Raw genomic sequence first — 17,603 nt, 5'->3', positions numbered from 1 at the left:
AGCATCAACCTATGAACCAGGAAGTCACGGTTCAATTCCTGGTCAGGGCTACGGGCTCGATTCCCAGGGCAGGGCATGCAGGAGGCAGCCAATCGATGATTTTCTCTCATCATTAATGTTTCTATCTCTCTTTCCCTTCCTCTTTGAAATTAATAAAAATATGTTCATAATAATAAAAAAAAGGAAGACACGTACACTAAAGGACATTCTAAAGAAAGTACTTCATATGGAAGGAAAGGGGTCACAGATGTAAGGTCTGAAGCATAACAAAGAAAGATAGTAAGAAAAGTGGTAAATATATTAATAAATCTACACTTTAACTGTATAGAGTAACAATAATGTATGGAAGGCTTCAAAGAACTAAAATACATGACTATAGCATACAGGTCAGGATATCCTCAGAGTCAGATTTTATATTACTTAGAAGGAGAATAAATATTTTCATTAACTCTAGACTTTGTTATGTTTGTTAAAATTTCTAGAAAAAACTATTTAAAAGTTAGATATCATGCATAATATCTAAATTAGTAAAAGGAAAATGACAAATAGCACAAAATTAATACTACAGAAATGAATGTAAATATATCAGTAATTATTATAAATATAAATGGATTAAACATTTCAGTTAAGAGACTCTCAGAATGGATAAACAAAATATAATACAGTAGAGGCCCGGTGCATGAAAATTCGTGCACTTGGGGGGTTGTCCCTCAGCCTGGCCTGTGCCCTCTCGCAGTCTGGGAGCCCTCGGGGGATGTCCACCTGCCAGCTTAGGCCCGCTCCCCTGAGGATCAGGCCTAAGCTGGCAGTCAGACATCCTTAGCACTGCCCAGGAGGCGGGAGAGGCTCCTGCCACTGCCTCTGCACTCGCAACCATCAGCCCAGGTTGTGGCTGAGTGGCACTCCCCCTGTGGGAGGGCACTGACCACCAAGGGGCAGCTTCTGTGTTGAGCGTCTGCCCCCTGATGATCAGTGCGCATCATAGCGACTGGTCATTCCTGGTAGTTCTGCTGTTAGGATCAATTTGCATATTACCCTTTTATTATATAAGATAATATACAAAAGATATAGCTAATAATAAAAACAGAAAGATCGAAAGTAAGAGGGTAGAAAAACATATAGGGCAAATGCCAAGCAAAAAAAAGCTGGTATAATTATATTCATGTCTGAAACAAAGGTATAAGGACAACCTTAATTTCCAGATGACAAATCAGGCTCAGAATTGTGTGATACAGCAATGAATATGGCCTCAGGACTGATTCCTAAATCAGGATTTTATACCATGCTGTCCCTCTGCAACCTGATCTTTTAATAAAAGATCACCTTTTATTTATCACCTTTCTATTTTTTTTCATTGTAAAAAAAAACATCCAAAATAAAGATGAGCACAATAAGAGGCAAAAAACATAACTGCCATCCAGAGGTGACAGCTGTTGAGCCACTGGAGGTCCAGAGTTCACTGGAAATAAGGACTATGCTAGCTTCATAAGAGTCATTGGAAACCTGCTAAATAATTGATTCTAGGACTCAACCCAGAGATCACAATTCATTGGTTTAAAGTGGAGCCAAGACATCTGAACTTTTTAAAGGTCTCAAGTGGTTATGATGGACCACCAGGTTTGGAACTTAATACTTGAGACTTGCGCTGTATAATACAGTAATCATTAACCAGGTGTCACTATTGAAATTTAAATTCATTAAAATTAAATTAAAGATTCAGCTCTTCAGTTGCAGTAGGCACATTTCAAATGTTCAATAGCCACATGTGGCTCATGGCTACTGCACTGGACAACATAGAGACAAAACATTTCCATCATCACAGATATGGGTAGTGCTTCCTAGATAATAAAATCCAAGAAAGCAACAAAGGATTACATCTTTCTTGCTCATGACTATATCCTATATAATAAAGACCTAATATGCAAATGGTCATCATGCCCTTGCACCCTCACGCCGGGGCCGGGGGACCTGAGGCTGTGCCCCCTGCCTTGTAGGGCTTGACAGGGGTGGGGTAGCCAGTCTCGGTCTTGCACGATTTCGAGGCCCACGCAGGTGGGCAGGGACTTGACTCTGGGTCTGCGGCATGCCCCAGACTTTGATAGGAGGGAGATTTTCATATACATTTTACTAATTTTCTTTCATCTCTGACACTTCTATTATAGAGAAAGGGCAAATAGCAATATTAAAATATTTCCTCTAATTAATTCCCTTTTAATGTGCACAAATTTTGTGCACCGGGCCACTAGCGTGTGTGTGTGTGTGTAGTGTGTATATACATATATATACACACTACACACACACACACACACACACACACACACACATATATATATATATATATATATATATATATATATATATGCCTAGCACCAAATATATGTTAACCATGTGAGTAAACCTGGCACATTTCTTTCCATTCTTTTCTCTGTCCCCTGCTCATGTCTGAAACTGATGAGGAATACTGAGGCCTTCCCACCCTACCCTCCAAGAGGGAAGAAGAGCTGTCCGTCACTGGTTTGGGCCAAGTGCCTTGGTAGGGCCAGCCCTTAACCCTAGCAGACCGCTGTACTGATTTTTTGGTAATTTCCACACAAAGGTAGAATATTGGTGCTAGATAAAAGGTAGATGAAAGGTAGACCTATTTTCTACAATGTCTCCAAGTTCCATCTTATTCTAACCATTTGTTTGCATGTAACTAACATTTTTCTATAACATGTTGGTTTTTTCTCTTTAATGCTCAGGAGCCCAGGTATAGGGGACAGTTAGGTTCAGAGCCTCAGGTCTGGTAGGATTAAGATCCAATTTACCACCTCTGGTTTATACAGAGGCAAAGAATCCACACTCTGTTTTCTTCCAAAGGCCATAGAAGGCAGCCCTTACCTCGGATGTTGGTTTCAAACACAGATGCATTCACATCAATATCAAAGTCCAAGTTGTCCTGGAGCACTTCAACCACCCTTTGGAATTCTGAGACATTCCCCAAAATCTAGGAGGAAAGAGAGACATGACAATGAAGATATCTCAGGCTTGAAGGCATTGAAAATGTTGGAATAAGAGTCTAGAATCTGCCCTAACCGGTTTGGCTCAATAGCTAGAGCCTCAACCTGGAGACTAAGGGGTCTCGGGTTCGATTCCAGTCAAGGGCATGTACCTCAGTTGCAGACCCAATCCCCAGGTCCCCAGCCCTCGTCAGGGCGTGTACAGGAGGCAACCAATTGATGTGTCTTTCTTGCATGGATGTTTCTCTCTTTCTGTCTCTCCCTCTCCCTTCCACTCTCTCTAAAAATCAATGGGAAAATATCCTCATGTGAGGGAGGATTAACAAAAAGAAAGAGTCTGGGATCCTATGCCAGAGTGGCCCTCACTTATTCAACTTAAGGCCTGCAGTTTCTGTTCTAGGACTGATGACAGGTGAAGAAAACACTGAGAGCTAAAATTCACAAAGACCCAACATCAAGAGACTGGCTAGGTAAATCCTTTTTTTTTTTAATTTATTTTTATTGATTTCAGAGAGGAAGGGAAAGGGAGATAGAAACATCAATGAGAGAGAATCTGCCTCCTACACACGCCCCACTAGGGACTGAACCCACAACCTGGGCATGTGCCCTTGACTGGAATCGAACCCGGGACCCTTCAGTTTGCAGGCCGACGCTCAATCCACTGAGCCAAACTGGCTAGGGCTAGGTAAATTCTTGGGTACCAATTCAAGAATACCCATTTAAACAATGTAAAACCGTATAAAAACAATATAGACTATAGAGCACATTAAGGACATCTTAGTTTGCTATTTGCCAGTAAATGTCTGTTGTTTTTAACCTTTTCTTCACATTCATGCTTGTAGAAAATACTGCGGGTTGGTTGGCCCAACAATCATTCCCAATCTTCTTTACCCTTTTAGCCTCCCACCATAGAGGCTGGAAATCCAGATACTTGCTGTCTTAGACTCTAGCTGCTAGAGGTGGTTGTGTTACCCAGCCAATTCGGAGCCTTGATAAGACCACTGAGGGTACTTCTAGGAAAGCTTCTGTTTTCCTAACAAAAAGGGAGACCCAGCCAGTGTGGCTTGGTGGTTGAGCGTCAACCTAGGAACCAGAAGGTCACTGTTCAATTCGCAGTCAGGGCATATGCTCAGGTTGTAGGCTCGATCCCCAGTGGGGGGAGAGGGGGTGTGTAGGAGGTAGCCAATCAATAATTCTCTCTCATCATTGACGTTTGTATCTCTCTCTCCCTCTCCCTTCCTCTCTGAAATCAATAAAAATATACATTTAAAAGAAAACTCACTGCCCTAGCTGGTTTGATTCAGTGGATAGATCCTTGGCCTGCAGACTGAAGGGTCCCAGGTTCGATTCCAGTCAAGAGCACATGCCTGGGTTGTGGGCCCAATTCCGATCCCCAGTAGGGGGTGTGCAGGAGACAGCCAATCAATGATTCTCTCTCATCATTGATGTTTCTATCTCTCTCTTTCCCTCTCCTTCCTCCCTGAAATCAATAAAAATATATTTTAAAAAACCCAAAAAACTCACTATTGTAACTCCAGAGCTCAGTACTGTGTTTGGCATACAGTTGGCCATTAAATGAAGAAGTAAATGCCACCTTCTCTAGGAAGCCTTTGGTTCTTCCTTTAAAAGACTCCAGTAACTTCATCCACACAACTCTCTAGGCGTCTGTGTCTCTCCACATTAAGAGTATCTTTGACTGGACAGGAGCCTCACTCATTCCTACATTCCCCCAGAGTGCTGTACATGGCTCATGAAGAAATTACTCAAGAAATGTTTGTTGAATGATTACATGAGTCTTTCTCCACACTGAAGCTAGTGATCTGCTCAAAACAGATATTTCACCATTTCCTGCCCTCCACTTAAGAAATTTTAGTGGCTTTCCATGATCTCAAATTAAAGATCAAAATCCTTAACATTGTGAACCTCATCCGGTCCCCATCTATCCCTCCAGCCCCATTTGCTTCTCCCTTTTCCTTCCAACATCTCATACACACTGGCCTTCCTTTATTTCACTGCACTTGCCATACTCTCTCTTTTGCCATAAGGCCTTTGCACAGGCTGTTCTCTCTGCCTGGAATACGCCTTCCTCCCCCACTTCCCAAGTCAAAACTTGCTTCTCCTTCAGATCCCAACTTAGTATCAGTTCATTACCTTAGGGAAGTCCTCTGTGACCTCCTCAGTCTAAGTCAACTTCTTTTAGTTATCACCACTCAAAGAACCATGTTCCTTTCCTGCTGGGGTCCAACCCCAGCAGGTCCAGGGGTCCCCAAAGGTGTGGACGGAGTCGGCGAAGAAGGAATGACACCGAGACAGCGTTCAGTTGATCAGCAGCCTAGCCAGGATCTCTAGCCAAGTTCTGGTCAGGATCTCCAGCGAAGTTCTGGTTAGGATCTCCAGCCAGGTTCTGTGTCCATGTTCTCTTGCTAGGTTCTCCAGGTTCTCCAGCCAGGTTCTGTAGCCATGTTCCCTCGCTAGGTTCTCCAGCCAGGTTCTGTCCAGGTTCTCCAGCCAGGTTCAGTCACCAGGTTCTAGTCAGGCTCTCTTGCCATGTTCTACCCAGGTTCTGTAGCCAGGTTCTGTCTCTAGGTTCTTCAGCCAGGTTCTCTCGCTAGGTTCTGTGTAGGTTCTGTGTCTAGGTTCTGTGTAGGTTCTGTGTCTAGGTTCTGTCTTCTAAGTTCTGTCTCTTGTTGTCTTGTTACATCTGTATTTATACCAGTTGATTCAATCCTATCAATCTCTATTCCAAAGGTTAGGGCGTTTCTTATCTCCATTCCAGGGAGTAAAGATTATATAGCTTAAGCATGATTGTTCGTAGTTAAAGTGATTAATTACCTGCCTGGCACTTAGTTAAGGGGTTTTATTCCCTCCCTAACTTCAGGGGAAAATCCCTACCCGGGGAAACAACCTTTCTCAGAGAGGTGACCTTGGTTAAAACACATAGAGCCAAGAAGGTGAGCAAACATACTAAGAACAGTATGCCATATATGCCAGGTCCCTTGAAACAGCAAGGATGGACCGGCTCCCGGCACTTTCCCACAGTGCACTCTCCTCAATTTGTAATTACACATCCTTTAGGATTAGTCTTTTATTCGTTGTCCCTCTCACTAAAATCATAAAATCCAGGAAAGCAGGGACTGTGTCTATTTAAACTCACTACTGTGGCCAACTGTGTGGCTCAGTGTTGAGCGTCAACCTATGCACCATAAGGTCGCAATTCAATTCTGGGTTTGCAGGCTCGATCCCCAATGGGGGGTGTGCAGGAGGCAGTCAATCAATGATTCTCTCTCATCATTGATGTTTCTCTCTCTTTCTCCCTCTCCCTTCCTCTTTGTTTTTGTTTGTTTGTTGTTGTTCTTAATTTTTTTGTTTTCTCCTCTTCCTCTTTGAAATCAATAAAAAAAAATACTTTTTTAAAAACTCACTATTGTAACTTCAGAGCTTAGTACTATGCTTGAATGGAGGAGTACATACAAATTAACACTAAGGTGAAAAAAAGCTAAATTATATCTACAAGGTAATCACAATCATGTAAATATTACTAATTTATAAAAATGAAAGGTGTTGACAGAGAACCAGAAATAGTGAAACAGGGGAAAGTGGCCCTGGCCGGTTTGGTTCAGTGGATAGAGCGTCGGCCTACAGACTCAAGGGTCCCGGGTTCGATTCTGGTCAAGGGCATGTACCTTGGTTGTGGGCACATCCCCAGTAGGGAGTGTGCAGGAGGCAGCTGATCGATGTTTCTCTCTCATTGATGTTTCTAACTCTCTATCCTTCTCCCTTCCTGTCTGTAAGAAATCAATAAAATATATTAAAAAAAAAAAAGAAATAGGGGAAAGTGGTTAAATCCTCTCTTGTGGCTTCTTTAAGGATGACAGTTAAGGCCTGGAATCGTACAGAATAGGGTTCAGGTCCTTGCTCTTCCATTTCAGAGCTACGTACACTGGCCAAGTCATTTTATCTCTTTAAGCATCAGCTCTCCCAGCGGTTAAGGAGTAAAGGTACTTACCTCAAAGGGTTGCTGGAAGGATTAAACAGGATAATACATGTAAAGTGCTTAGCACATACATAACACACTAACTAATTACTGCTATTATTTTTATCACTGAACATATCCATCAGAATGTAAGCCTCTGAAAATAAGGAGGGCATCAAGGTCTCTGTATCCCCCACTAAACAGAGTTCTACAGGCCTATCACAGTTCTGTGTTCTACAAACATGTGCTGAATAAATGAGCCTGAGTAAACTCGAAATTCATCATTTTCCTCTATCTAGGGCAACCAGAAATTGATGGTTCAGAATCATGAGTTGAAAATAAAAGACCTAGGTCAGTGATGGCGAACCTTTTGAGCTCGGCATGTCAGCATTTTGAAAAACCCTAACTTAACTCTGGTGCCATGTCACATATAGAAATTTTTTGGTATTTGCAACCATAGTAAAACAAAGACTTATATTTTTTATATTTATTTTATATATTTAAATGCCATTTAACAAAGGAAAATCAACCAAAAAAATGAGTTCACGTGCCAGAGGTGACATAGGTTCGCCATCACTGACCTAGGTGAAGAATTCATTTTTCACCAATAGTCAAACTGCCGAGAGGAAAAGGAATAGAGGAGACACTTACCAGCAAGGTATCCAGAGCATCAATTAGAGTCAGAGAAAAGCTGTGAAAGGACAGAAATCCCAGCTTAATAAGAAAATCAAACACCACATGTCAAGACTGCCCCAGATCAGTACCCAAAAACCTAATACATGAGGCACAGCAATGCCTCTGCCTATCCCACTTCCAGTCACAACAGAAAAGCCATAGTGAAAATTGCCAGGAACCTCTGACCCATTTAATACACCTGGGATAAGGGACTGATATAAGCCCAACCGTAGTTAACACGTTAAGCACCCAGTCAGTCACAGGTGACTGACACTATACTTCCGGACGGAAAGTATAGTGTCAGTCACCTGTGACTGACACTATACTTTCCGTCCGGAAGACAAAACAGGCCGGGACTTAACATGTTACACACTTGCCTATATTCTCTGGCATTCTCTTCATAGGTAGACAGGATGAGACTACAGCTAAGAGTAAGGGCTTTTCCACACCTAAAAACTTCTCTCTCAGTACACAGAACTGTATGCCTGAGAATGCTCATGTCAGTTCAGAACAGCAAAAAGCTAGAAATAACCCAAATGCACACCAGTTGAAAAGTGATTAAACTGTAGTACACTCAAAGAACACAAAACTATAGAGGTTGTTATCGAGTTCTTTAACAAAAAGAGTTCTATTGGCTAATGTTAAGGTACTCTCATTGTTAAATGACAAAGACGAGATATGGAATAGGCAGTGTGATATGTTTACTAGTATATCTGCATTGTCAAAAAGAGACATATAGGCCTGGCTGGTTTGGCTCAGTGGATAGAGCATTGGCCTACGGACCAAAGGTCCCGGGTTCGATTCCAGTCAAGGGCACATGCCCAGGGTTGCAGACTCGATCCCCAGCGGGGACATGCAGGAGTCAGCCAATCAATGATTGTCTCTCATCATTGATGTTTCTATCTCTCTCTCCCTCTCTCTTTCTCTCTGAAATCAATAAAAATATATTTTTTTAAAAAAAGAGAGACATATAGACAGAAAGCAGATTAGTTGTTTGGGCTGCTGGTGGTAGACGGATTAACTATAAAGGGGCACAAGAGAACTTTTTAGGGTATTCTATAACTTGACTGTGATATCAGAACCTCAGAAATGTCCTACTTGTTGATTGTGATAATGGTTACTAAGTACTTAAAATGGGTGTATTTTATTATGTGTAAGTTATGCCTTTAAAAAGTTAATTTGAGCCCTGCTGATGTTGCTTAGCGGTTGAGTATCGACCCATGAACCAAGAGGTCCCTGGTTTGAGGTTCGATCCCAGTCAGGGCACATGCTTCATCCCCAGTAAGTGGTGTGCAGGAGGCAGCGGATCAATGATTCTCTCTCATCATTGATGTTTCCATCCTCTCTCCCTCTCCCTTCCTCTCTCTCTAAAATAAATTTTTTAAAAACATGTTTTTAAAAGTTAATTTTAAAAGATGTCTATATGATTATATAAACTGAAAATATTTATGGAAGGATACTCAAGAAAGATTATTTCCTTTATTTATATGATCTTGTACTGCTTGAATTTACCATTTGCTTGTATTACTTTTTTTTTTCAACTAAAAAACAAAAACCAACACAAATTGTGATTTTACTTAACTTGACCAGTCCTTAGCATACGCATTTGCAAAATGGAGATAAGTGTTAAGAGAATTAAATGAGATGACAAAGGTAAAATGCTTACCACAGTGTTTCATCAATGTCAGCTTCAATTAAATGCAATGATTTCTTTACTCAAAAAGAACAAGACAGAGAATTCCATCTCTGATTTTTATTCTAGTGTGAGAAAGACAACCTAGCAGCCAAGTGAAAAGGATAGTATCAGAGAGTGAGAAGTGCTAAGAAGAATAAGTGATTTGTGAGAGTGACCTGGAAGGAGTGGGTCGTCAGGGAAGCTGATGCTGCGGTGACATTTTGGGCTGAAATCTCAAGAAGCAGTCAGTGTGTGAGGATAATGGCAGAAGTGTGTTTCAGTTTCACTAACAACAAAGGCTCTGAAGTGTCATGGCTGGGAGAGTTACATCCCCTCCTGGTTTGTTGGTCCACTTATAAAATGAAGGGGTTGGGTCCTCTTACTTCCTGGAGCCTTTCCATGGTATTCCACAACTCCAGAGATCTGCCCAAGCCCCCATGACCAGCGCCTGTTACTCTTGTGGCTGGAGTCCAAAGGTTCAGCCCACCAGGCTAACCCAGGCTACTCCACTCCGGGATCCAGATTTCCAGGCTGGGTGGATCCGGGTGGTGCTGGCCTGATTGAAGTTGGGGGGGGGGGGGGGGTCACGGCCTCGCCCTGGCTAGGAGCTTTTCCGGATCCGGCAAGGAAACCATCAAGCCACCAGTCCCAGAGTCCCACCCGTCTAGAACCGGACTGCCAGACCCCGGCCAACCCTTCGCACTACCTGCCCCAGGTGTCATGCCCGTCACAGGTGAGAGGTCGCAGCTCGTCGTAGGGAAATGCATTCTCCAGGTAGCTGTCGTAAGCGTGGTAGAACATGGCCTTGACTCGCTCCCTGGTGAGGATTAGGAGAAATAAGGGGCAGAAAACGAAATCAAGCAGGGGAAAGGACAAGAAATAGGCGGAAAGTGGAAATCAACCCGATTCTGCCGGCAGCCCAGAGGCGGATTCCGAGCAAATGAGGGTGGGGGTCCTGGGGCAGAGGGCAAGGAAGGAACCCGCTCGGTGCTTTCCATTCCCCGACTGCGTCAGGGCGAGGAGCCTGACCGCTTCACCTGTAGTGGGCGGGGTCGGGCGCGGAGCCATCGGGGCCCGGCGCACCACGGTGCAGTGGCAGCAGCAAGCACAAGAGGCCGAGCGGGGCCAGCAGCCGGAAAGGCATAGAGCTCGTGTCCTGTCAACACCGCTGCCGCGGCAGCCGCCACCACCATCTGCTCATCCTGCGAGCCTCTGGGGTTCTTCCGGGAATCCGTGTCACTGCGCCTGCGTGCTGATGACTCAGTCACTCACTTCCGAACTACAAGCCCCAGAATGCAACTGGTAGCGGAACCGAGGCAAAGAGCATCCTGAAATATATATATAGTCTGGGGCGCAGGTCCACGTGTCTTAAAGACAGTGGCTATTACAGCTACTGCAATTAATTAATGTTTTAGTAACAGCATTTATTGAGCACTTATTGTGTACTAAGACTGTATGGAGCACTTAAATACATTATCATTTTTAAAAATCACCTTATTAAACATGAAGGCAGGGACTCAACATTTGATGAGTGTATGTATTTATATATAAAGATGGATGAAGAATGTTCAGCCTTTACCATTAGGCATACTGAGTTTCCCAGACTAGTTCCCTGCTCGTTGTGTAAGGTACAACTTACTTCCATTTATTTGTCCAAAGCTGCCACTCTCGAGATTTCCAGAAATCTTATCATTTCTAAAAATTCATGAATTTTGGATTGTTGTTATTTTTTTAATTCTCAGCTGAGAATGTTAATTGATGAAAGAGAGAGAAAGAGATGGATGTGAGAGAGAAACAACCATCGATTGCCTCCTGTATGTGCCCAGACCCAAGATCCAACCCACAACGTAGGCATGTGCACTGACAGGAAATCAAACCAGCAACCTTTTGGTGTATGGGATGACACTCCAACCAACTGAGCCAGCCGGCCAGGGCTCTCTCCCCTGCCATTTGGGATGTGGTTACATTCTAATGGTCTCTTCCGTCTCCAGCCCAGTGCAGAAGTTTTCCCATCCAATCCACTGGACCATCTCAGTGGCTGCAGCCCTGTAGAGTATCCCAGGTGAGAATGAGGACCCTGGAGCACTATAGCGTTCAGAAGGTTTGGAGCACATTTTCCCATTTTCCTTCTTGCAAGTTCCCAGAGTTTGGTCATCCTTTTAGACTATAGCAACACTTATGACTTTGAGCAGTGTGATGTGCAGTAAAATCAACCCTGGATTTGAAGTGAGACCTGGACTTCAATTCTAACTTCAAGTCCATGCAAAGCCTCTAAGTGTGACCTTGAACATTGCCTCTCCCTCCCCAGACCCAGCTTCCTCATCTATAAAATGAGAGGTTTGAGCCCTGGCCGGTTTGGCTCAGTGAATAGAGCATTGGCCTGTGGACTCTAGGGTCCCACGTTCAATTCCAGTCAAAGGCATGTACCTTGGTTGCAGGCACATACCCAGTGGGGAGTGTGCAGGAGGCAGCTGATCGATGTTTCTCTCTCATCAATGTTTCTAACTCTCTATCCCTATCCCTTCCTCTCTGTAAAAAGTCAATGAAAATATATTTAAAATAAAATAAAATAAAATGAGAGGTTTGAACAAATGAACTTCTGAGGTCCTTGAACTCGCAGGCAGTTAGGTATGAGCAGACAGGAACTGATAGGCCAGATGCTGAGGGTCACCAGGGCAGAGAGCCTCAGTTGCCTAGCAACAGGCAAAACTACAAGCCCTTGCAGACCACTCCCTTATGCATTAACGCCTGGAAATGACTTCTAGGCCTCAGCTGTGTTTCAGCCCCAGGCCCTTAGGAGTAGCAAAACAAGGCAAAGCAACATAGTGGCTGACATCAGGACCAGCTGCAATGATTAATGACCCCGTGGGGACCAACCAATTAGTGAAGACCACACCCTCAGGAGACACTGGGAAAGCTGATGAATATTTTACTGAGATCCTCCCCTGTGACTTCCAGATAAAAGCCCACAGAACTGAGGACCCTGCTCTTTCTCTATGGAGCATGTCTTTCCCCACCCTCTTCTCCTCCCTCCCCCTTCCCCCCCTCCCATCTGCTCTTCCCCCCCCTCCCAATTTGTTTCCTGAATCCATTTCTTCTACAACTCTCTACTTCTGTGACATTCTAAATAAACTTTCTTTTACAGTTTGAGTCTTGACTATGAATTCTTTCTTAGCCAGAACTCAAGTACCTAGGTTGCTGAACCAAGGTTGAGTCTGACTCCAAAGGACCTAACACTTGTTTTTCCACCGCTAACACTAGGATTGTCCATCCTCCCTCTTTGGTGAAAAGGTCAGATGGAAGTGGCAGCTCAGTTCCTTGAGTTGGAATGCAGACAAACGTCCTTTGGTCAAGCATCCTTGAAAATATCCCTAAATGCCATCAGTTGATGTGAGAATTAAAACCCTGACTTAACCCAGAGAGCTTAAGGTAGTGCAGTATAGGCACTATAAAAGTGTGGGCTTTAAATTTGAGCAGACCTGAGTTGGAATTGAAGCATGGTAGCAACCATGTTTGGGTAAATGTTTAATATTTTAATCCTGCTGACTTGGCTTCTGTCATTATTTGCTTGCTAAAATAATAGAAAAGTTATTTTGATTTTCTGAATTACATGAATCATCCCATTCGATTAAATACCCTATCGATTGTAATTTGAATACCCCATTGGTTGTGGTCATACTGGTTTTAGAAAACACATTCCTCTGCACCTGGAGACCAGGACTGCCCAATTACTCTAAATTGACCCAATGGCTCCAGATAATGTGTTCCTGTCAACTCAGTGGTCCCAAGACCCGAAACTATAATTAATCTTTGTAGATAACTAATCAGCTCAATCTAGCTTCTGTAACAAACTGCTTTTTTGCAAACCAGGTTCCTCATTCCAAAGCCCGAGATGTAATCAATACCTTTGTGATTTTTGCCTATATAAATCTGGTGTTTCGGCCATCTTAGCACTACGAGATTTGGAGAGCATAGCCCCCTCATAGTCCCAGCTTCGAAATAAATGTGACTCCTTAATTCGACTTCTTGAGGCGTCCTTGTGTGATTTGCGGGGTACATTACAAAGAATAATAGCTCCATCACCTATTAGGAGTGTGGCCCCACCAGTTTTTCTTCGGAGGCTCATTCCTATTTGTAATAAATAGGAATAATACTATTATCTACCTAATGGTATTATGAGGATTTAGTCAGTAAGCTATTGCATGTGTAGTGTTTGTCATAGTGCCTGGCAGAATAGGTACTAAAAAAATATTAGGGTGTTTTTGGAAACTCTTTTTTTTAAAATATATTTTATTGATTTTTTTACAGAGGGGAAGGGAGAGGGATAGAGAGTTAGAAACATCGATGAGAGAGAAACATGGATCAGCTGCCTCCTGCACACTCCCTTCTGGGGATGTGCCCGCAACCAAGGTACATGCCCTTGACCAGAATCAAACCTGGGACCCTTGAGTCCATAGGCTGACGCTCTATCCACTGAGCCAAACCGGTTAGGGCTGGAAACTCTTCTTTTTTAAAAAAAATTTTGTTTTATTTCTTAAAGTATTACAAAGAGTATTACACATGTCCCCTCCCCCCCTTGACATCTCCCTGTCCTCCCCTACCCCCCGGTGTCTTGTGTCCATTGGTTATTCTTATATGCATGCATACAAGTCCTTCAGTTGATCTCTTACCCCACCCCAACCCTCCCCAGGCTTCCCACTGTAGTTTGACAGTTTGTTCAATGCTGTTCTGCCTTTGCATCTATCTTTGTTCATCAGTTTATAATGGTCTTTATTATCCATAAATGAGTGAGATCATGTGGGTTTTTTTCTTGGCTTCCCAGGGGCTGTCGCAGCCTCACAGGGGCCGTTTCAACCTCACAGGAGCCGTCCCAGCCTCACAGGGGCCGTCCTAGCCTCACAGGGGCCATCTCAACCTCACTGGGGCCGTTTCAGCCTCATTGGGGCCGTTCCAACCTCACAGGGGGACGTTTCAACTTCACTGGAGCCATTTCAGCCTCATGGGGGCCGTCTCAACCTCACCGGGGCCATTTCAACCTCACCAGGGCCGTTGGAAACTTCTTGAAGGTGCCAAATGGATGGGAAACTGAGACTTGGGTAACATAGGGTACTATATTAGTCTCCTGTGCTACTGTAACAAATTACCACAAACTTGGTGGCTTAAAACAACAGAAATTTATTTTTTCATAGTTTTGGAGGCCAGAAGTCTAAAATCTGTTTCACTGGCCACATTCTAGAAGCTGGCAGGGCCACACTCCCTTTGGAGGCTCCAGGGGAGAATCTGGCCCGGCCTCTCCAGCTCCTCCTGGAGAAGGAAATGCTGCTGGCATCCCCTGGCCTGTTCAGGGTGCATCACTCCAATGTCCACCTTCTCCTCTGTGGGTATGGGTGTCACATCTCCCTCTGCCGCTCTCTTATAAGGACACCTGTGATTGCATTTGGGGCCCACGTGGATAATATAGGACAATCTCTCCTCAAGATCCTTAATCACCTCTGGAAAGACCCCTTTTCCAAATAAGGTAACAATCACAGTGTCTAGGGATTAGGACCTAGTTATCTTTAGGGAGCCATTGTTCAGCCTAGCACAGGTTTCAGGTCTGGGCCTTTCCCTGCTGTGAAACTCACCTGGGTCTAATGGTTCTCCATATGAGTCCTTAGCTTGTCTTTTTGTCTCCCATTCAAAACTCTAGTATGGATAAGATTTTTGCTGGGAGAGTGGAGCCAGGTTGCTTGGTAATGACAGGTCTCTTTTTATGTGCAAGATTGAAATACTCATTATTTTTCTTTTTCTAGCTTGATGAAAATATGCACTTTTCAAACTTCACAGAACAAATACAACCATGACGTACATTTTCACAGTTTATGTGGTTCGTTTCATAGTTACCTCATGAGAAAAAAATACTGTTTTACCCTCTGGAAAGCATTAGGACTCTTTCTTCCTGACTTCACCTCTCACTCTGTTTACTATATAGGATTCTAGAAGGTTGTAGTCCACCAGAGAAGAGTCAAACTTGAACATTTACTTATGAAGAGACTCAGCGTCAATTGCCTCTCTACACCTTAATTTCCTGATTTGAGATGTAGAAATTGACAATAACATAAAAGTTTTCTGGGGATTAAATGGGACAGTAGTCAAAATTCTCAGTACTGTGACTGGCACATATTAAGTTCTTGATAAATATTCTCTTCCCTGCCCATTTATTCTTTTTAAAAAATGGGGGGGGGGTGCATTTATTACTTCTATTTACTGAGCATCTGCCACTAGAAATCCAAGGTTTTATGGGCAATAAATCCTGCCCTCAGAATTTGACACATAGTGCTGAACACACAGCAAAGATTCCAAAGTAATCAAGCCACAGTCTTTTCCTTGGAAGTGTTTGAAATTCTGATAGAAAGACTTCTATTGGTGAATACTTGGAATCAGAGTGTTCAAGCCTTCCTATGGGTCAATACGGTTTGGAGGATGCACAGATTGTATCAATATCCAAGGTCAATAAACTTGGACTCTGCTGAGTGGAACAAGACTTGGACTAGTGGTCAGAAGCCCTAGGTTCTAGTATAGGTTTAGCCACTTTCTCTGTGTGATTTTAGGAGTCACTTTCCTTTTGGAGGCTTCAGTTTCCATATCTGGAAAATGAGAGCATGGAACTATCTCTCAGCACAAGGAAAATATTAACAGAATTATTGCAAAATAAAATCAGAAAACAGAATTCAACATACATTCACTGCAGAAATTTTCCTCTAGAAACAATCATAAAGCGGAACAAAATGGTCGGAAAACATTACAAGTGAAATTTGACTATTTCCAAATGAATCATATCAATAATGCTAATAAGAAAATGGCCAAAATGTATCAATAATAGCAAGCATTTATATAGCACTTACTATGTTCTAGGCCAGGGGTGGGCAACCTTTTTGTGAGTGCGTGCCAAAAGCAGCAAAATCTCTGACTCAAAATTCTTCTGCGTGCCAACCCTAATTTTTTAAGAACATGTTACGCCTACTTGATATCTCTTAAGGTGTACGTATGTGAAGAACCTTGAAGAAATAATAAAATTCATTCGAGCGACAAAAACACAGTATATGATGATGAAAAATACATTTATTTTTTAATGTATACATGTACACTGATAGTCCGACAGAAAACTTTATGACTCCGTTTGATATTATCAGTGGGACTTTTGCTGCTGCATCACTGATGACAGAGATTTTACATCAGGTTTCTATTTCGTGACCTTCAGAGATATGCATGAGCTACTACTTTCATCCATCAGGCTACTCCTATTATGAGACTTAACAAAATTCATCACTGAGAACAAAGATTCACAAGCGTATATGGATGAAAACATGGAGTGTAACGCTGTTGCCAAGTGTTTTAAACAGAAAAAAATTTCTGGAATGGCATTCCAAGTCCTCAATAGTTCGTTTTCGACACTATTGAAATTGCTCTTCCCCTCTTTCGTCAATCCATGTCTATGGTCTTTAAGATAACTTGTTATGTAAAGTTATTTATTTATCTAAGATGCACCTACACTGAATTTATCGGAAAAATAAAAAAGTCGATATTAAGAAAAAAATTGTAATTGGAAGATTATAAGAGAAGGTTTCGCGCGCCAGCAAAAGTTACTGGCGTGCCATGTTTGGCACGCGTGCCAGAGGTTTCCCACCCCTGTTCTAGGCACTCTTCTTAGTACTTTACATATATTAATGCCATTAATCCTTTCCAAAACCTTATGAGACAGCATTTTACAGATTTAAAAAATTGAAGCCCAGAGTTTAAAAACTGAAGGGAGGCTTAGTAATAACCAGCATCTCAATCAGAATAAGTGGTAGAGCCAAGATTTGGACCCAATCTATAACGACTGCATTGATGAAATTAATGACAAGTGTGAATAAAAGTCAAATACAGAATTTAAAAGAGGTGGAAATCTGACTTCTGCAATGCCTTCTAGCTTTACCTTCTCATGATTCTACATTCAATATCCCCTTCTTTTTCGCTAGAAAGTCAGAGCAGAAAGTTGAATTCACTGAAGCTGGAAGCCAAGGCACTTTGCTAGTAGTTCCCCTTTAACTGAGTACTCTTCACTACTTTCAGCAGGGAAATATCTGAGAATTCCTTTTGTAGCATCTGGGGATCGTGCGGTTCAAGTGGATTCCCCCAACTCCCAGAGCCAAGTCTGCATGCTACATATTTTGGGACTGCCAAGAAATAACTAGTTTATCCATGGGAAACTTCCCCTCTACTGCTTTGTAGAAATGCTTTCATTTCCCCTGACCACAGT

At 42.7% G+C, this 17,603-nt stretch overlaps 1 protein-coding gene across 2 annotated transcripts in view; it reads right to left on the bottom strand.

Moving 5' to 3' along the window:
• The window catches only part of LOC118663539 (ER degradation-enhancing alpha-mannosidase-like protein 2), a 99,363-nt gene that overhangs the window by 24,618 nt on the left and 57,142 nt on the right, over positions 1-17,603 (bottom strand). The window contains exons 1-4 of one of the 2 annotated variants that reach the window (XM_036323256.1): positions 10,360-10,552; positions 10,029-10,139; positions 7,624-7,663; positions 2,881-2,986 (exon numbers count right to left, since the gene is read on the bottom strand). In XM_036323256.1, the coding sequence (XP_036179149.1) occupies positions 2,881-2,986; positions 7,624-7,663; positions 10,029-10,139; positions 10,360-10,466 (364 nt within the window). In that variant the 5' untranslated portion in view covers positions 10,467-10,552. Of the gene's footprint in view, positions 1-2,880; positions 2,987-7,623; positions 7,664-10,028; positions 10,140-10,359; positions 10,553-17,603 lie in introns of those variants that run through there. The other variant, XM_036323257.1, reaches the window with a different exon arrangement.

This window comes from Myotis myotis, unplaced genomic scaffold (genome assembly GCF_014108235.1).
Source record: "Myotis myotis isolate mMyoMyo1 unplaced genomic scaffold, mMyoMyo1.p scaffold_m19_p_9, whole genome shotgun sequence".
Taxonomy (NCBI): Eukaryota; Metazoa; Chordata; class Mammalia; order Chiroptera; family Vespertilionidae; genus Myotis; species Myotis myotis.
This window is presented reverse-complemented; position numbering and strand designations above follow the sequence as displayed.